The sequence below is a fragment of the Odontesthes bonariensis genome, chromosome 15 (genome assembly GCF_027942865.1).
Source record: "Odontesthes bonariensis isolate fOdoBon6 chromosome 15, fOdoBon6.hap1, whole genome shotgun sequence".
Taxonomy (NCBI): domain Eukaryota; kingdom Metazoa; phylum Chordata; class Actinopteri; order Atheriniformes; family Atherinopsidae; genus Odontesthes; species Odontesthes bonariensis.
The window spans coordinates 13,933,747-13,954,589 of NC_134520.1; the positions used below are offsets into that span (position 1 = coordinate 13,933,747).

Below are 20,843 nucleotides of genomic sequence, written 5' to 3' on the forward strand. Positions count from 1 at the left end.
ATATCTGACCTCACTTGAAATCCAACAGCAAGCTTGAGCTGACATTTGGGAACACTCGTGGAGGATGAATGAAAGTGAGAAATTGTGCATAAAACCAGCTGGGGAATTGAATATGCACAGAGATCCTAAATTAACTCATTGTTCTGAACAGAAATTCCTTTGGGACATCACAAGGCCAGTGACAGATGTGGACAATCTTTGAGCCAATCGTAATCTCCAAAATCCACGAAGAAGAAAGCTCTATATTTGCGTAAAACAAGGTGCTTAAAAGTTCTGAAATATAAATCTGTAAGGGGAAAGGAAGAAGCCTTTATGCTGGAGAAGGGTAAGGATGTTTCCATTTATCAGAACTGCCAAAAAACACACAAAAAAAAACTTTTGTCACCAAGGTGATGAAAGAACAATTAGATGTACAGCAGCTTTTCCTACAAGATTAAAAAAAACTGTCATCCCTGAGGTATCAGTACAGTGAATAGATTATAGGAGTATCACAAAAACAAAGTAATTTCATCTATCACGTCTACACACTGAAAGGGATTAAAATCTTCCCACCTGCTCCCGACTAATTCTGTACATCCAGTCCAAACGGAGCTTTAGCCAAGCTGAGCAGATGACTAATCAGCCACAAGTGAAAACACCTGCGTGTGGGAACCAACAAAGTCTTTGGAACAAACTACAAGGTTGTGTGGTGCAAATCTGAATCGAAGCATTCCCATTCTCTCAGTCACAGACAATCTTGAAAAATGTTGCCTGGCTGCGGTTTTTGGAACCTGAACCGTCTCTATGTGACCTTAACAATTTGAAGCAGACTTTGTGGGCTTTTTAGTGAGGAGAACAAGGAGACTTGACATCCTGACAATATGCTTACTCTTTCACACCCAACTCCACTGGAGCCACCACAGATCCTTACTCTGAAGCTGAGTGAGGATGAGCCGACATCTGCTTTAAGAGGTAATACATCCTCCAACAGCAGCTCCTGCCACTCACTCGCTTACTTTAGTAAACATACACACACACACGTCACACACACACACACACACACACACACACACTCATGCAATCACACATGCTAACACACAAAACTGTTGCCTGCCACCAACCTATCTCAGTTTTGAAAAGACAGATTTTCTTTTTCATTTTAAGTACGAAAATAAGACATGCCTGTGCCATTGTGCATTCTGTCTGATCCTGGGTGCTTCGACTGCCAACATTTCATCCATCCTCTGCTTTAGTTCCCTGGTCTTTTTTGTGTCTTTTCAGTCGATAGATGCTGCTGTGTGCCAGCTTTGTGTAGGTGGCCCAGTAAATGGTCTACTACAGCTCTCACTATTGTTTTTTTTATTTTACAAAAACACCAAATGAATGACTCATAATTTGTGATGCTTTAGTTTGCATGAAATGAGGTGGCTCAATGGAAGAGATTTCTCTTACTTTTAATCAGATGAGAGACCACTAATATGACTGTTGTTCATTTTGTGAGGACTACAGTAGAGTCTCTTAAAATTACCCACGAAAGACGTCAAATAAAGAAGTCATCGTCACATGTAATGGAGTTGACAAATAAGCGTTTTTTAAAAACGTTGTGTGATGCTGTGGTTTCTTGACTGTGACAAATGCGGTGGCGTAAAGCTGTTTAAAAAAGCAGTGCAAGACTTCTCTCCATCTCTCCCCCATCAATAACAGCAGCCCACTCATGAGTAATTACCCCTCATAGTTTGCTGAGCAATAGGCCAACAGATAGGCAGACTCATTTAATTCTCTCTCCCATGGCAGTTCTCCCGTGTCCACATGCTACCAGTGTGTCTGACAGAGACTTTAAATCAAAATGTGGCTCCTCCAAACAGCTCAGTAATCCCATGACGGGAGTCACGGGGGGATCTCTGCTGCAGATGTCCGTCTGGCTGTGCAGGCGGCCACGGAGAACTGAGGAGCCGTGTTTATGAAAAATATAATTAAAGGATTCTCACTGTGAGGATGGAAGCATTGGAAGAGAGTTATCACATTGTAATGAAAGCAAATTTATTGTCAGTTTATGCACTAGGATGAAGACGTGCCTTGATGATGGTCAACAGAGTCATATCCGTTACTGGTGGTCAGGACGAGTTTGGCTGGCCTGAACACTGAGTCCTTTGTGAAGAACCCAGGTTGGATGATGCATAAGGTAGACGGCATGGGTCAGGTTTTCTGTGGTCAGCATGTTTAGCTGTTGAACGTGCATGTGGAAATTGTATTTACAACACATCTGCATACATCAGCTGGCAAAGGCTATTACCACACCATTGAATCCTAACTGCATTCTTTGTCATTTACACTACACATAACCTTCTTTCTGTTTCCATGTAGTAATGCACAAATAAATGAAATTTAAACAAAATTCTTGTTTTCAGAAGCTTGGCTTTTAAATCCTCAAAATCGTCCTTGTTGTACACCTACTGATGGGCGTTTCTGGTACTTGACTGTTCTCTGTTAAATTTCTATGCATTTCATGAGAGAAAATGACCTTGCTGCATGGTTACAGCAGCTAATTTTCAGTAATTTCAAGTCCTAGGTTTTAATTGAGAAAAAAAATGAGCCTCAAGTCTGTTCCTAAATCTTGTGCCTAGAAGTCAGAGAATATATTGCTCATTCCATTAATATATCAGAAAAAATAAAACTCACTAAAGTGTCTGCTAATGCCCTTGGAGGTAGCTACCTGTTGCACCCCTAACTGCTCTTTGTTATTATTGTCAGCCTTAAATTTCTCACTTCCACAAAGCAACACTATATTGTCATTGTACTGCTCCTTTTTTACTCCTTTGCTGCATCTCATGTTGATGGTGTTGTGATTCTCCAGCAGGGAGATGCCTTACATAGCTGCATGAGTTGGAGAAGCTGCACATCAGTAAACAGTCCATGCTTGCTGCTCTACAGGGCACATGAGTCAGCTTGAATCATGGCTGCACAGTATGTAACAATGTAGCCATCATATTAATATTAATTTCTTTAAGGGTTTAACAGCGCAACTGTCTTAAGATGTGGGTCCTGTCTCTTCTCATTACCAGCTACAATCCTCTCGAGGTCCTCTCTCATCTTACCATCATGCTGTAGTTAACATGTCATCCCCATAAGGGGCTTCAGAGAGACTTTGGTGTTATAACATCAGCGATGCCGCTCTGTAACTCTTTATTCCACTTTAGAGTTGATGAAGAGGAAAAAGCTCACAAGTATACAGAAACCCATGACCAGATGTGCTTCCCTGCTGCTGAATTTGGCAACCAACAGATAAAGTGCAGAGGGTTACCCACATCAAATAAACATCTTCCTCAAGATACTGTGGTCGTTATTGAAGCAATAAAAACAAGACAACAAGCAAAAACCTGGCTCAAATCGGGGGTTGTTGATCATTTCTTGACACCATTGCAAGCTTTATCTTAGAATTGTTGTAACTTGTGATTGAATGTATAATGTTACGCTGTTTAACATATTCGTAAGATAATTTTCAAAAAATGTCTCTATTTGTATTTTCTGAAATCCCCATGTGAAAAGACCTGACAATATAAATTCTGTTGGAGTCCAGTGGCTGGACCGCAGAGATATAACTCCCCATTCCCTTGTCAAAACACATATTCACAGGTGTTAGCTTTGATTTGCAGCTGGACTCCGCTGATTCTGCTATTCTATTACATACTACATTCAGTGGGCAGATTGGAACATGGCTTCCATCTTCAACTTTTTTTTTCTTTTCGAGAAATAATATGTTTGCTTCCTGTAACACAAGCGGTACCTTTGTTTATTGCAGCCAGATAGTCAAACATCATCAGTCCCAAAGAGCCTCCAGTTGCATTAGGTTTGTTAATTTGGAAAATTCTGAGGCTGACTTGAGGATGCAGGAAAGGGCTTTTTCAGAAGACTGCTCTATGATCTATCACACACTGTGTGAGGGTCATATCTGTGTGGTGTGGTTGCACAGCTGAACAGCGCAACCACCCACGTAAGGGTCTAATATATCCCTAATAGATGTTTTGATTTGGAAGCTTTCATATTTATTTTTTTTTGCCTTCAAAAGCAACTTTTCTCAACCCGACCTTCACTGTTCCAGGCAACTATTTCTTAACCACATAACAAACCAAGGTAACTGCCACCTGAAAAATCTGTTATTTAACATGATGTAAATGATCATTACATAAAAAGTACATAAGTTGCCAAAACTTTTACATGGTGGCACTTTTTCTTTACTTTTCATTTTCTGCATTTTAGAGAAAAGTTGATTCTATTCTCCCAGGGCTCCAAAACTTTTGCCTCACACCGCTGTATGTAAAAGTACACTCTACTCCAAACATGTAAACTCCAATGACATTCTTGCAACAAACAGACAAAAGAAAAAAATGAGCTGAAAGTCTGTTCCTCATTGCCTTACTCTTCCTCAGCCATAAACACCTTTGTTTGGATCGGGTTTGTGTTGAACAATCTTCTTTTTCAGTTTTTGAGAAGAGTTTCCTTTTTTGTTTTGTTCTGACACATTCTTTGATTTAAAGTCAATAGGGTCCCCCTGAGGTGATAGAATCAACGTGACTGCAGAACCAAAGTGTGATATTATATGATGAGCTTCAGTAAGGCACAGACTCATCTCCACATAGTGCGCAGTCAAATCTGTGCTGCGTCATCGGAGCACTGCAGGACCCACAAACACCGGTGTTTCCCCTGCAGTGTGAGAGAGCAGCAATGGAGGAGGGGGGAAGAGAGGTGAGAGCTGCTGCAGAACAGCATTTAACCCGAGTGAGGACTTAAACCCTTCACAGTGGAACACCTGCTTCAAATCCTGTTGTGATAGCCATGGTAAGTTCAAATGACTTCTGTGCTGTGTTAGTATGACTGTGCTCTGCAGCTCTCTGTGCTGAATGACTTCCAACTGCAGGGATAATCCCTGTACTAACCTTGAGAGAAATGATGAAGCAGGGCTGTTTATAGAGTACAATGTGCATGTTAACTAGCTGCTTTAGTACCGTAGCTTCACTGGGGCCTCAATTCATGATAAGAATTTATATACTGCAGCAGTACTGTATCATAGGAGCTGAATATCCACGGGTGATGCTGACAATGCAGACCTCTGTCAGTGCGTACCGCCACAGAATACACTCTAGGTACCTTTCTTTTGTTGTTATGGTGACTTTATACCATTTATACATTGAAAATGCAGTGAAAAACCTTATGGACTTGTGTTGACAGTTTCGTGCTCTTTCATGCAGGTGATAATGGATTTATATGACACAGCACCGCCACTGTTGTCACATGCCAAGACAAACTACACACTTATGTAGGGCTCTGTGCATTCAATATACAACAGCCGTTTATAAGTACTTTACCGGAAAAAGCAGAGGTGACATCCACAAGGACGTTTCCTGCAAATAAATCTCTCATGGGTCCCTGCCAGAAGACAGGATGGTTAACAGTCTCCAAATGCTAGCAAAACTTTTGGATGCATGAAGCTTAAATGCTTAATGAAAGTATAAATGTGAAAAAACAATGTATGATGGATTAATTGGAAATTCAAAAACACGTTCACATTAAACTAAACTACAACTGTAGTGGATAGAAAAACAAGAACAAAAGAGGAACAAAGCTCTGCTTTGTTTACAGTTTTATCTTTGCTTTCTTCCAGTTTGCCTTATTAGAGAACCATCATCCTCATCATCAGCCAGTGTCAGCGGAGGGGGAGGGGGGTTTCTTTCATCATAATTGGTTCTTGCATGCAGTTTTGTGTGCCTGGGCCTTGATATAAACAATAAACATAGGTTTGAGTTTGTTGTGGTTCATGTTTGGATAATGTTTGCTTTCCTAATTAGACTCTACACAGTCAAGCCTGTGTTCCCCCAAATCATTCCAAACACATCCAGGTTTTTCTCCAGAATAGATAGGTAGAAAACAGTCCCAAAGAAGCTTGAAGTGCACTTTCCTGTAAGTACTCTCTTCAGCGCATGTTGTGAAGCTAACAGGTTAAAGCAGCTGTGATTTTAAAGCACAGCTCCCTCTAATACCAAGCACAGTCGACTGACTTAATTTCACAGTGAAATCCAAAGCAATCAGTTGTCTGCAGCCTTTTTCTAAGCCTGCTGATCAGCTTTATTGCATTTTACGTCAAAACTTGGAGCTCTTTGCTGTTACATGATGAGTCTGAGCATCAATGAGTTTAAGCACATGTGGATTTTGTCATTTTTCTAAGTACAAAGTCGTTATAAGACACTGAGCTATCATAACATTCTTGTACTTTGGTGAGCTCCACGACAAGCTGTTTTTTTAAAATATTTTCCATGTTCTTCAACTGTGTCATTTCTAGGTTTTGATCTTAGTCCTGAAATCATAGTAACCAATCATCAAGTTTGTCCTCCTTAAGTGAGCCTGTGGTCCTCCTGCTTCTTTGTCCCTTTCTCGCAGTTTGCAAAACAGCTCCGGCCTGTGATCTTTGTGGAAATGTCCTTTTTCCTGTTCGTCTTGACCTCTGCCCTCTCAGTGTATTCCCTGCCTGCTGACACTGAAAAGGGAAGGAGAAAAGTGGTTCATGTTCTCGGTGAGGACTTTGCACTCTATCACATGCTTAATAATTGCAGTATGCACACATTTAAGATGCTGTAGCCTATGTAGACTCCTCTCAGAAATACTTTCCCCATAACAGTAAAAAGCTGTAAAGTCTTAGTAAGCGCTGCTGGATCACCTGAGACTTATATGTATACATATATGTAACAGCAGGGTAAGTAACCATTGCAAACAAGAAAAATATGCCTATTAAAACCTCTCCTGGGCTTTGCGACTCCACATTACAGTGTGAAATATATTTAGCTAGAATGTTTAGGTAGAAACATGTTGAGTGAGGAGTAGGTGGACAGACACACAATCTGCTCTTTAATTTTAATAACTAGGCTTGCCAAAAGTTTGGAAACGTGATTGGGTGCGTGAAGAGGATGTCACAGAGGTTCAGTCTTTAGGAAGTGAAATGGATAGGCGTTCACATTAGTGCACATGGATGGTAACTTTCCTATCTGTGAAGGCACCATTAAAAAGGAATGATATACTCTTTACCGTTTCGACAACAAGGCCTTGCTTATTTCAACATGACATTGCCAATCAACATTCTGCACATTGTACAACAGCATAGCTGTATACAAAATACATATATGAACAGACATAAATCCTACCTATATGCCAATGCTGCTGTTTATCAAATGGATTTGAATCTTGACAAAATCGTCTGTAAATCTTAACAAAAAGGCAACATAGTGTTGTTTGTCTCCTCTCGACATAACAATACACACTGTACAGGATGAAACAATGTGCTTGAAGTTGTGATTAAACACCACTCTTTGCTTGCATAGCTGATAAACAAGTTTGCAGAGCAGTGAGGGGACTAATTGCTGTCTGGCCTGGATAATTGTGGGTGCTATTATCCGGCCACAACATTGCAGGAAGCCTTTTCCAGCTGCTTATTAAATGTTTAAATGTTCATGCCGCAGTCAAGTAAATGTATGCCAAAAATGTCAATTTGATGCAACTATCGTCAGTCTGGATGAATTGTAAGTCTTGCGTCATTTTGGTGAATCACTCTCTGCCGAGGGCGAGATGAGATTTTGGCGTGGGTAACCTGATTGGAGATGTAGGAGGAGGAGGGGTGAATTTGCCATTAGCTGGACCCTTTGATGAACAAAAAGGATACTTGCCACTGTTTATAGGCTGTGGTGTGTCTAAAGACAGTCTCAAATTATGGACTTTATAATTAGAGTTAGTAGCATTGGAGGTGCCAAGGGAAATTTCAAACAACATTGCAACTACCTTTGCAATCACTTGCATTCAACACTTTCAGCATCACTTCTTTCCATAACACAATTCAGAATCTACATTTCTGGTCAAGATCGCAGTGCTATTTCAATAAAAGCTCATAAGAATTCATAAAAGGAAACAGATCAGCTTGATCAGAAAAATAAGTTCAGCATGTTGAAAATGAGCCTTCCCCCTTCTCTCTTTTTTTCCCCTCAGAGGATGACACCGGAGCTGTGATTGTGCAGACAGCTCCCGGTAAGGTGGTGACACATCGAGGTGGCTCCATCACTCTGCCCTGCAGATTCCACCACGAGCCGGAGAGCACCGATCCTGCTCGCATTCGGATTAAATGGACCAAAGTGACCGATGCTCTGCAGTTCGAGGACGTCTTCGTGGCACTCGGAAAGTAAATTCTGCATTCTTATGTTGCAGTCTTATAACTGTTCGACTCTTTAGTTGCGAAGCCACAACCGACAACAGTTCACTTGATTGGTTGGTTTTATGTCACTGTTAGATATTGTTTTCCACACAAATAGTGTGTCCATGAAGTACATCTTTTCATGACCCCATAAAATAAAGTATGCTGTACAGAGTTCACACTGGCAGAGCAGAGTTATTGCCCTTGTCAAATATTTTGTTCGCAACAATAAGTGTTTTAGGGGTCAACGTGTCTATTAAATCTCCCCAGGCAGCAGCGTGTGTTTGGCACGTACCGAGGACGAGTGTTTTTGGAGCAGGCAGGACCAGGCGATGCCTCAGTGATTATCCAAAATGTCACACTGGAGGACTACGGACGCTACGAGTGTGAGGTCACTAATGACATGGAAGATGACACAGGATTTGTCAACCTTGACTTAGAAGGTCAGGAATCAACTTCATGTGGAGGAATTTTTTTCCCATTAAGCTAATCTGCTCTATTCAGGTATAAAGTCTTTGAGAAAGCAAAAAGGGTCATAATCAACCTATTTGGCACGACGTCCAAAATGTTACCCAGCATCTGTTTAGTGCCACCTGGTGTTAGAAAAGTTCAAAACCACCAGGAGGTTTTTCAACACCTGGTGGCATCTAATAATGATCTCCACCCTCACAGAAGATGGATTTGAATGTTTTTCACCCAGTGGGTAAATAACAAGGGAAGACCTTACTAATCAGGAACTGACCCAAAGAAAATTCGATCTTAGTCTTTGAATGGTTTGGTATTGTAATAGATGAATTTCAACATTGATTTTTGTAAGAATGATTGAATATCTATATCCTCCGTTCTTACTGACTGTTGAAGGAGTGTCAGGCTGCTAAGCTGCATTCATACTTTTAAAGTCTCACTGATCCACCTGCCCATTCTCTGTGCTATTTAGGCCTTTGGTAACTGTGAGCTGATCCCCTGCCTGACCGACATGTCAATCGTTTTGATCACAAGTTTCAAATGGTTGTGAAACTGCCCAGGAAGAAGAGACAATACTACATTGTAAGTGTTACTTAGGTGTTACCTGAGAGAAAAAACAACATTGAATAGAGAATGTGGCCTCAGGTATCACCTACCTAATACTTACAATGCAGCATAAGGGTATCACCACCAAGTGTTTAATAAACAGCTTTTTGTAACAGCAGGTAGTACTTTTTCATTGACTGGTGGCATTTGTAACAGCATTTATTAAACGCAGGGTGGTATTTTGGATGGCAGGTCCATGGTCAAGTATGTGAGTGCGTCCTTAGGTGTGTTTCTGCCACCTGTAGGAGTGGTTTTTCCCTACTACCCCCGTGAAGGGCGCTATAAGCTCATCTACCACCAGGCGGAGGATGCCTGTAAACACCAGGATGCCATCTTGGCCTCTCATTCCCAGCTGCACAAAGTGAGTTCACATTCTACTCTTGCATCAGATGTGGGTAGTCTATTATGTTCAATGCAAATTAGATCGAGGAGTATGGACATTACAGATCCCAGCTTCCACTTAACACTCTCTAAATTGTAACTATGCACTTGCTGCAGCTATAAAAAAATATTACCACAGCAAAAAGTCTGAAATTATAGAACACGTATATGATGCAGAGGAGGAATTTTACAGCGTGTCCATCCTCTCAATGCAAAAAGCCGTAGGCAGTTAAGTGTCAGAATAATTAAGTTATGGTTGAGGAGATAAAGCAACTCCTTTCCTCTTTTGAAAATGTCTTTAATCTTTCAGTTTGACCCACAAACTTACATTATCCTCTTCCACAGGCCTGGCTGGATGGACTAGACTGGTGTAATGCTGGATGGCTGGAGGATGGCTCTGTCCAGTATCCTATCTCGCATCCTAGAGACCAGTGCGGCCGTAAGGACAACCCAGCTGGTGTTCGTAACTATGGCTACAGGCACAAGGATGATGAGCGCTATGACGCCTTCTGCTTCACTTCCAAGCTCAATGGTGAGAAACGGAGAGTTATTTTGTTAGGCAGCTACAGATGTGTTCACATGCATGCATCTGAAAATCTGTAACACACAACCTAGTACAAATTACCAAACCAGTATTCAGTGTCTGAATTGTCTCAATAGAGGAGGTGGAGGAGAGGAAGCATTTGGCAGAGTTTTACTTCGGTAAGAATTGTTTTGCTACTGTATAGTAAGAGGATGTATCATGGGTGTTGGACAAGGGGGACATGAGGCCCATTTCTCTGATCTTTGCCTGTGATCTGCAGGCCTAAGGCCATTGGATTTAAATCAGACTCTGTCCTGCAAGGACTACTGTGTCCTCCGGGTGCCAGGCATTGTCTTTCATCTCCCAGTCTTTTGATTTACATCACGTTCCCACAGAGAGTCGGCACATGCCATCTCTAGGTTCACGAGCCTAAAGAAACTTGGGAAAGTAAGAAGTTGGGTTAGTTTTTATTGCATAAAGTTCTGTATAGTCCTATAGTCCCAGGGGTGGACAAAATGCAACATCATCTGAATACAGTAATACAATATTTGACTTGGTTGTAGAGATATTTTTGAAAATAGAAAAATTTATTACTTGGAAATAAGAGAAATTTTAGGAATAGCACAAAGCATTCAAATGTATTAAACATTGATTTTTGCACATATTAAACAGTTTTAAACTTACAGTCATTAAATGAACTTTAAATGAACCAACAGGGTTTGCGTCCCATAAACTGGGAAAAAGAATTAGGGCCTCTCCTCGGTGAGAGAAAGCTTGACAGAAACCTCACTTGACTGCTCATTGCTTCCCCTGTGTGTTAATTACTGTAGATAGTCTATTGTGGGTAGGAGGTTTCAGCAGTGGTCCTGACTGATACTGTGCCTCAGTATGGCTGGAGGGCATTTAGTGTAAATCCCCCAGGGAAATATGAGACAATATTCTGCTTCTCTAATAGTCACCAGTCGCATAAACAAGCATAAAATCAATAACTGAGTCAAATGCAACACTGCGGCTGCTGACATGATTTTCACAAGTAGTGTTTTGGGAAGAAACTAATAGATTCTTAGTTATGGTCAGACCATTTATATATATATATATATATATATATATATATATATATTTCCAAAATCTACCTTTTGATTGGTGTCACTTCAAACGATTGAAACCAGAATGGGTACCAGTCCCTTTAACATCGGCCAAAATTCTCACCCCGAGATAAGATGAAAGTGAAGATTGAGGCTTTTTAAGCAGCTGTCCAAGCAGTTGTTGGATTTATTTGATATTCAGAACACAACCAGACACAGATGCCAGTAAAAACAGAGAATATCTGCCCTCGGGGCTCAGCTTATCTCTGGGGATTCCTTCTCTCATTCCTTTTAGCTTTTGCTCTCCTGGACAATGCACTGGCTCAGTTTTCCCTCCACCTTTTCACATGATCATCCAACTCTCATTTCTTCATATACTTTCAGGCAAAGTGTACTTCCTCAAACGCTTCAAGAAAGTGAACTATGCAGAAGCGACAAAAGCATGCATTCGAGACGGTTCACTGGTGGCCAAAGTCGGCCAGCTGTATGCAGCATGGAAGTTTCAGCTCCTGGACAGATGTGAAGCTGGCTGGCTGGAAGATGGAAGCATTAGGTACCCCATAGTCAACCCCCGCTCTCGTTGTGGAGGATCCCAGCCTGGAGTGCGACACCTGGGCTTCCCTGATAAAAAGTTCCGCCTCTATGGGGTCTACTGCTACCGCAAGAACAAGGATGAAACCGCAAGTGAAACTAAAGTGACGAAAAGTCTGACAAAAAATTTATCAGCATGGAAAAGCAGCAACAGCATCCCCATGAATGCCACAATGGTGATTTAAAGTGGTGAAACTGGAACCAGGAAGAGGAGGCAATTTTAGATTTAACTGCAGCTGTCACCTTGCAGCCAGACTCCATTCATCGCTTTAAAGTAAAACCCCCACAGACAAAATACTTATCCGCAGATTTGTCAGAGAGATGAAGCGATGCTGTGTAAAATTAAGGGTGACATATTTATTAGGGTGATTTCGTCTCCAGTCAGTCAATCACATTACACAGTGAGTTAGCACAAATCTATCACGTGGAAAAATGGTTAGATTAAAAAGCAGCTTGATCATCACTCAGGCACACATCTGATCAGGGAGTCTGCCATGAACATTCTTGTTTACATGTGTGTGAAAGATATATTAGCTTCCTCTGTGACTCCTGAGATCAGATGGAAAGATCTGCCTGACTGTATGAAAAAAAAAAACATCCAAGATGCCATGCAAGTTTTGAGTCTGACTGCCTGAATCTGTCTTTCATACTTGGTCGCCAATGTCTTGCTAAGTTTTTCCACATCTACTAAGATCTGGCAATCTACTCATCAGAGCAGGATGAGATATGAATATTGCACTAGCTCTCAAGTGTTTGCACTTTAAATGCAAAAAAGCTTTATTTTATGGTAGCATATTAGTTTAAACTTAAGCACGCATGTATTGTTTGGCTGAGAGTAGTTGCCTAGGCTGAATTTGCAAAAATTCAAAGCTACAATAGTTGTCGTTTACCTCACCTACAGCAACATCACCTTACTTACGGAGAAGGTTTGCAACTATGCAATGGATGGATGTTTTAGAAGAAAAATAAAAGTCTTGAAATTGTTTGTTTGAACAACATGTGTTTTGTACTTTCTTTTCTATATCAAGACATGCATCTCAATTTGGGTGAAATTAAAGGAAGCTTATGTAGTAGATAGAGACTAAAGCTTTAATTACGGGGACCACTCATGACTGTTTGCAGATGCAAAGATGAATAACTGCAGGCATCACTGACTTAAAGTTGTTCCCATTTTGGCATCCTTTTTATGTCCCTGCTTGGAGGAAGAATTACTCACATGCGCAATAAATTGGCCTCCACAGAAGGAGGTATTCTGTGAACGGTCTAAAAAAAAAACTGGCCAGCAGAGAACCTCACTCATAATAGTAATGATATTGATATTAACAATGGTTGTGCTTTACAAGAAGGGATGAGGTGAATCAGTCAGATGGATGTTCACAATAAACATAATAATATAATGTATGATAAATATATCAGAGATTGCCAAAGGCTTTCACAGAGAGTAAAGTTTTAGTGAGTTCTTTAAAGGTAGCTACAGACTTAGTGTGGCTGACTTCAGTGTGCACAGAGTTCCATTAGATGGGGGCTCTAATGGAAAATTTCTTATGTCCCTGTCATCAATTTGTCATCTGGGAACAGGTTGCAGCTCTACCTGCGGATCCAAATGGTCGGCAGGGAACATACCAGGTAAATAAATGTGAGATGTATTTTGGAGCAAGGTCATTTAAGGCTTTGAAGGTGGGCAGTAAGTTTAGAAAATCAATATGAAGTCTTACCAGGGAGCCAGTGCAGGGAGGCAAACACAGGTATGATGTGTTCAAGCCTTTCTGTACCAGTAATGAGTCTTGCTAAGGCATTTTGGATCAACTGGTGAGGAGCCCTGACTGATACTTGAGTGAAATTAATTACAGCAGTCAAGGCGAGAACAGACAAAAGTTTGGATTAGTTTTTGTAAGTCAGGAGGCACGAAAAGAGTACAACAATAGAAACAAATTTAAAAGAACAAAAAAAAAAAAGAGAAAATCACCAGAAGAACTGATAAACAAAGTGACTGACTGACTGACTGACTGACTGAAACCAACATTGAAGGCAGCAAAGGACATCAAGAAAAACACAAGAGGCACGAGTAACAGCGTGAAATGAGCTGGCAAAAGCACAATTGAAAACCAGGAGTCAATATACCGGGGAAACTAATGACAAAATAAGTGACAGGTGAGACAATTAGCAAAGCATCTCAGGTTTGACAAGGAGAGGAAGTAAAACTAAACAGACACGGAGGAAACTCTATAAAATAAAACAGGAATAAATAATGACCAACAAGGAAACCAAAACATAGGAAAAACTCGTAATATAGGAAACTACAAAATGCAAAACACATGCATCATGACAGGTGCACCCTGCATTTTGCCCAATGAAAGCTGAAATAGGCTCCAGCCTACCATGAATTGGATAAGGAATGTACAGAAGATGAGTGAATGGATGGGTCATCCAGGCTCAAGATTGCTGGGGTCTGTGGGTTTCACTGGCGGGTTTAAGTCAATGTGAGTGCAAGAAAAAAATTCAGACAATCACAAAAGTTATTATTCTGCGAGCGATGAAAATCTGCACTATATCTACATTCCACTGTGTCTCATATCCAAACTAAAGGGGTGCAGCCTCTTACTGATGTTCAGTAAACAGTCAGCTGGTGCTCGGCTAAAACCTACTTGAGGCTCACCAAACTTTGCCTTAATAAAAATTATTGTTTTATTTTATTCATTATTGTCAGCTAATCTCTGAATACTCTGAACACTTTGGGTAAACATAATGACAGGTTATAAATCATTTATGCGAGCACGGTTAAGTAATAAATTCTCAGTTGTGTGGAAAATGTGCCTCCCTCTGACTCAAACGTTTGAGTGTTTGCTGAGCAGTGAACACGGCCCTGAGTGGGAGCATGTTGGTGTTGTGCCAACGCAGCACACCAAACCATGCCGTCGTCATAGCAACTGGCCGCATGTATTCTAGTTTAGTTCATTGTGAGTCTGGCAACATGAACAAAATTTGTGACAAAGTCATGACAAACTTAGCTACTTTTTGACTGATTTATGCGATTCTATAAATTAGAAGAGAGAAATGTTCTGAAGCAAGCTTTGATGATTTATGTTACTGAGTATTCTCAACCACTCTCCACAGCCCTTTCAATTTGCAATGCTGCACGAATATAGAGTCGCAGCCACTAAATTAACAAGCAATGAATCCCATTTGATTCACTATGGCACTTTTTTTATTTGCTCAAGGTTTTGGTACTAATTGAAATTCACTTTGTTTGACATTTAAAATGCAAACTGCATTTTATACAAGAGTAAAGTCATTGCAAACAGCAGACAATACTTCAGTCTTAGACTGTGCGGACATGTAATGCATGCACAATGCTTTTGTTTGCAAGACTGATAACAGTAACAGTTGCCACATATTGGGCCAACTCAGCAAACAAATCAACACATTCCACAGATGGTAAACTCAACAAGTCAGTCCTCATGGGACAAAACATTAAAGCTTGATTAAAGCTTCTTCACAATCCCTTAATTGAGTAAAGATTTGAGGTAAAGGCCGAAGGAACAGACGGGCAAAAAGATGGTGCAGCAAGAGAAGTGCAATAAAGCTGCAATAAAGCAAATCCCTTAAACTAGTTTGCTCAGAAGATGACAGTGCTGTCTTCATTTCATCAGGCTGTATAATCTTTTCCTCTGAGCTTGAAATTAAATTAGGTGACCTTATGACAACAGAGGACTGCCGCACAATCTAGTGTACAGAGAGATGAGACGGCTCTCATTTATCAGCCTGTGACAGAGGTCAGGGTCTACAAACAGTACTGAGACAGAGGCAGAGGTAGGGGTCAAGTGGCAAAAAGGTGACATAAGAAACCAAATTAAACAACATCGGTCAAGCATACTGATGGAATAAATTAAATAAGACACACATGCCATTGGTACAGCTAACAGGTGTTTGCATTTAAACCTAGTTAGATCTAGTGGCATAGATCTGGTGAGTATCCTCCTAGTTTTTCCTCCCCTCAGACTAATTACACTATTACCAGGTCTGCATGCCTTTTTTTAAATGACAGATATTAACACCTGTCACTCGTTTGTCACAGGTGTATCCCATGCCTTTGATGGAGGGTCCTCTCCATTTGAGCAGCCAGTAATCCAGTCAGTGTATACGGAGAGTATACTCACTCTGTGGTTAAAAAGAGACCTGCCTCGTCACCCTGTGTTTTTCTTATTTTGGATCATTACTGACGGCTGTGTATTCACAAACTCTGAAAAGATAGAGTAAAGGTAGCGGAGCATATAGCATTCAGAGAATCCACTCACACGCAGCCAAATTAATTTGATGATCCCATCTAACAATTTTAGGCGTAATAATTATGGATGCACTGCACCTCATCATTGATTCTCTCAGTGGCAACCAAGCAGAGGAACATCAGCATGCTGTCAACTGTTCTTACTATTTAAAAAAGCATGAAGTCTGTGTTAGTGATGATACTCTCCATTACTGCACTGTGGTGTTTTCACATAACCTTTTAGTATTGGCTCACCAGTGATAAGAACATAAAACTTGACACTTGACATTGTTATTAACACTTGGCATTTAAAGGCATAAACAAATGAAAGTTTGTTGACTGTCTGCTTTTACCCTCCTTAAGATAATAATGCCAACAATAAAGGATTTAAGAAGCATGACTTGTTTGGTCAGATCTGTTACAAATACAATGTTGTCCCCTTTATTTAGACTGAATTGGTGTTTTAACTTATGCCTTCATCAGATGGAAATAAAAGCAGGAATTAGAGGCCTATGACATGCAGAAAGCATCCTGTAGTTTCGTTATGTCACTCAGCTTCAAGGCCAAGAAAAGAGCCGAAAAGCATGACCCGTGAATCCACAGCATGAAGGTAAAGAAATGAAAAAAACAGGCAGAAAAACTGAGCAAAGGGAGGAGACTGAGAATCCAAAATCCAGGTTAGGTTAAAAAACATGCAGGAAATAACCAAGACAATCTAAGACAAAAAAAGACAATCTGGAAAATGAGAATTAACAGGCTTAAACATGAAACAATCACTATTACAAACATGTTGCTGTTTCAAATCACATACCTAACCACTGCTATTTCCTTGCTTTCATGACTCCCTCCAACTGCCCTTACATATTACGTGCTGTTCTTTGCTGCATGCAAACAACAGAGACTTACTGCCTTGTCATAACATTGCACTTTAAATCACTCGCTCATACGGTGTAAACTCTGCAGCCATTACTTTAAAGGGGAAAAAAGTACGAGATTTAGAACACACAAGGAAAATGATACAGCATTTTTTTCTATCTTGCAGCTCATGCTTGTTCACACAGCAGGGTGTGACACTACCTGATTTGTGGGTGGCTGGAGTGGCCTGAAGTGCATACTGGCTTTCATACAGCAAAATAAAACCTGATACATTACGATGTCCTTGGAAATGTTTTCCATAATCTATTCGACACACTCTGGAAAATGACTGCAATTAATGTTTGTTCAGTTTACTAAATGATTTGATAAGAATGGGAATTTGAACTCCTTGACTCACTGCTTGAATCCAGAATGAATGAATGACTGCACAAGTGAAGGAAATAAAACAAGAATGTGAACTAACATGTGAACTCACTAACATGGTTTATCATCTAAAAACCCCAGTGTTGCTCCCAGAATTTATTTCATTTCCATACAACCAAGATGTTATTGTCCTTCAGGACATTAAATGTTACATTAAGATTCAGAGAATTCCCCCAAATTAATTGATTAAACTAAAAGGAATAGAATCAGTATCATTATTAACCAAACTCTGTTCAAGGCAAAGTCATGTGACACCTATGTGACAAAATAGTTACCATATAAAGTGTGATCACCTCGTAGTGGTCATATTTCACTGTGCTCAACAGTATCAATAGTTCAGATACATCATTGTCTCAGACAAGATATAGCTGAGGAGAAAGTGAGATCCCTCCACTGTTGGAACTCATTAGTCATTAATTCAGAATTTGGAGCTGTTGTCTTTATTGAATTATTTGGAAAAGAAATATATGAATAACATGATATGATAATATTTCAAAGTAGAAACTCAAAACCTTAATTGCAAATCGTGGCTTTATCGACTGTGTCGATCTTTTCTAAAAGCTTTAGCACACAATTAATTTACAGACTGTGTAGATTTCTGATTAAAAGCCATGTGGTGCTTTTAATCAGCAAGTTTGATCCCTCGTCGAACCCCAACTTTGTTATGACTAAACACACAAACAAACCCCATATCCATACACCATTAGCCCATGGGAAATACTCTATCTCCACAAATCATCTCCCTTAACACCTTATACATTCTGTGTGTAGTTGCACGCTGCTGCTGATATATATATCATTGTTGGTTTGTGTACATGGCTAACTGGCCAAATGGTGAGATGTTTCCCCCAGAGCGAGGGGCATCAGAAGAAGGCAGTAGTGTTGAGTTAATTGAGTGCACTGTGGCAAATGGATGGGAGCGTTTGCCTTATAATAAAGATATGTGGAAATTAAAATGTGCTTTCGTTTTACCACAGTCCTGCCTTCAACTTTCCACTGGCTGCTCTGCTGTCATGCTCACACATCAAGACATGGAGCCATAATGGTTTACTCTGGGGGTTGTTTTACCCATTAAAGTTTGAATGGTTGTGAGTATGTGTGTTTGCTGGCAGATAGATAGATGTGTCCTGGTCTGTGTTTGTGTGTCTGTCAGGAAGGAGGAAATGAAGGAAAGAAGACAGCCTCGTATGAAACACAAAGTTAGGGGAAAGGATGGTGAGTTAAAGGCAGCAGCAAAAGCAGCAGAGAGAGAGAAAAAAAGAGTGTGATGGGGAGATACTATTGGTGGGAGAAAGTGGTCTGAGGGTAAAAAAAAACTAAGGCAAAGAAATAAGAAGTAGAGAAAGGTCTGGAATCCAGAAAGGTGGGAGATTGGATGAGGACCCCGGTATCTTACCCTGCCCTGGAATACTGAAATTGGCAGGTCAGCAGGCTATTGAGGTCCTGCTGGGGAGAGAAGGAACTGAATGGATGCAGAAGTGCATAAACGAGTGAACCGTATCAAACCTCTGTCACAAAGGACCCCCACAGTTCACTTCATGGTCTGTGGGCACTGTCCTTCTTTAAGAAACTTTAAGTAACTTCCCAGAGGAGGCAGAGATAAAGAGCCCAAACGTCTGACTTTAATCACTGTTGAGATCATTTTGTGTTGTGTGGACAAAGTAAGACTTTAGCAGCAAGGTTTTGTGATTTAATGTCCAATTTCAGTCTGGTCAATGCACATTGGGCATTTTTGTTGTCTGGTGATAGTCATTCAAATGTAGTTCTCGATGCATGAAAAAACGGTTTCATCCAGATTGTGATTTATTCAAGTTTTTTTTTTTATCAGAGCATCTTTCTTGTGAGGTGTTTTAATTCAATTTTGTGTTGTGTTTTAGAATAAGACAACATTTTTTTTGTGGCCGATGCAGAATAAAAAAGAACAAACTGGAATAAGTCCATGCAGCGAGCGCAACAGCTAGTTAAGTAACTGTTGTCTCGGCGAGGATGACAGCTCTCAAATAGAGAAGTCAATCTTACACAGAAATCTCTTTTCTCAAATGGTGAAAAATAAATTCCTTCTGATCATGTCAGAAAAGATTCAGACTGACAGCAGCGAGTTATTCAGTCCAGTATCCAATATCTACAAATTCTACAAATACCAGGCAAACGTTTTATTTTGAGTCAAACAATTGCAACTAAATCAATCCATCCATCCATCCATCCATCCATCCATCCATCCATCCATCCATCCATCCATCCATTTTCTATACCCGCTGAATCCATTGGTGGGGTTGTGTGGGGGCTGGAGCCTATCCCAGCGGTCATCGGGCGAGAGGCAGGGCACACCCTGGACAGGTCACCACTCACAGGGCTGCAACTAAATCAACAATCTTATTCCCAATTTATCACATACTGACGCCTGGTTAAAGGCCTTTTGTGTCACGACACATGTCAACTCTTTACGATCTTTTTTTAAACCACAGTGACTTGTCCCACAGCTGCATATTACCACTTATTTTTCTGCTGTGGAAAATGATGCACTGGCTGCACCAACAGTTAACAGTGACAAGAAAACCTCAATCTATCGTGTTGGCTTATCAACAAATAAGTCAGACCGTGTACAGAGGGTGGAGGGGAGGAGCAGGATAGACAGACGACTGCCAACCTCAAGACTGACTTTAAAACAGCTGCTCTTCACTTATCTTAACTTCTGTTGCTCTACACTATTTCAATACACATGGAAAGTAGAATGTTACCAGATCAGGAATCCCTGCACATCTAAAGGTGACACGTTGGGACTACCCTCTGTGTTCTAAACCAATACACCATCTGTGTGGTCAGTATGTGACTTAGACAGGAGTGAACAGTAAAATTGATGTCTGGGATTTTTTGGCATCCTGGTCATGGTAACCCGAAAAGTTTGAATAACGGCAACTGGACTTCTTCTTGGAACCTTGAGGACATTTTAGCTCTCCTCTGATAGGCTTCTTCAGTTCTAGTTCTTGCTTGTTGACAACAACCTGCTTTTTTTTTAGTTGTTTTCAGCATGTTGAGGAGGACGGAGGTCTCAACGCTGGGGTTTACCGGAAACCAACACACACAGACTCACATCATCCACTAGCTGTAGAAGAAAAACTGTCCGTCATCAGAATATTTCATCATTGGGCTGAGAGTATCCCTACTAAGGCTGAGGGAGAACAAAAGGAACACCAACACCTCAAGAAAGGACTTTAAACTTGTGGATATCCAAACTGGGTCTTTCTTGAATCACTGAACAAACCTGGACCAAACAATACAATCAGAGATGCTAAGAACGACAGGCGCAAACAAACTTCTAAGGATCTTCTCCAAACATGGCAAACCCAAGAGCACCCTCAGAAAGAGATTGGTTCATCCAAAGGACAAAACACCTGACAAAAACTGAGTGGTGTCATATATGCA

The 20,843-nt window shown here is 40.6% G+C and overlaps 1 protein-coding gene across 1 annotated transcript; it reads left to right on the forward strand.

Moving 5' to 3' along the window:
* Nucleotides 1-4,623: 4,623 nt before the first annotated feature.
* On the forward strand, nt 4,624-12,803 carry hapln4 (hyaluronan and proteoglycan link protein 4). Its single transcript, XM_075484310.1, has 7 exons — nt 4,624-4,815; nt 6,412-6,544; nt 8,005-8,194; nt 8,477-8,649; nt 9,523-9,638; nt 10,004-10,190; nt 11,651-12,803. The coding sequence occupies exons 1-7, from the start codon at nt 4,813-4,815 to the stop codon at nt 12,040-12,042; spliced, it is 1,194 nt and encodes a 397-aa protein (XP_075340425.1). The 5' UTR covers nt 4,624-4,812; the 3' UTR covers nt 12,043-12,803.
* The last annotated feature ends 8,040 nt before the right edge of the window (nt 12,804-20,843 follow it).

Coding starts and splice junctions, on each gene's coding strand:
- hapln4 (XM_075484310.1), top strand. Junction 8,650..9,522: donor TGTCAACCTTGACTTAGAAG/GTCAGGAATCAA, acceptor TGCCACCTGTAG/GAGTGGTTTTTCCCTACTAC. Junction 10,191..11,650: donor CTTCACTTCCAAGCTCAATG/GTGAGAAACGGA, acceptor ATATACTTTCAG/GCAAAGTGTACTTCCTCAAA.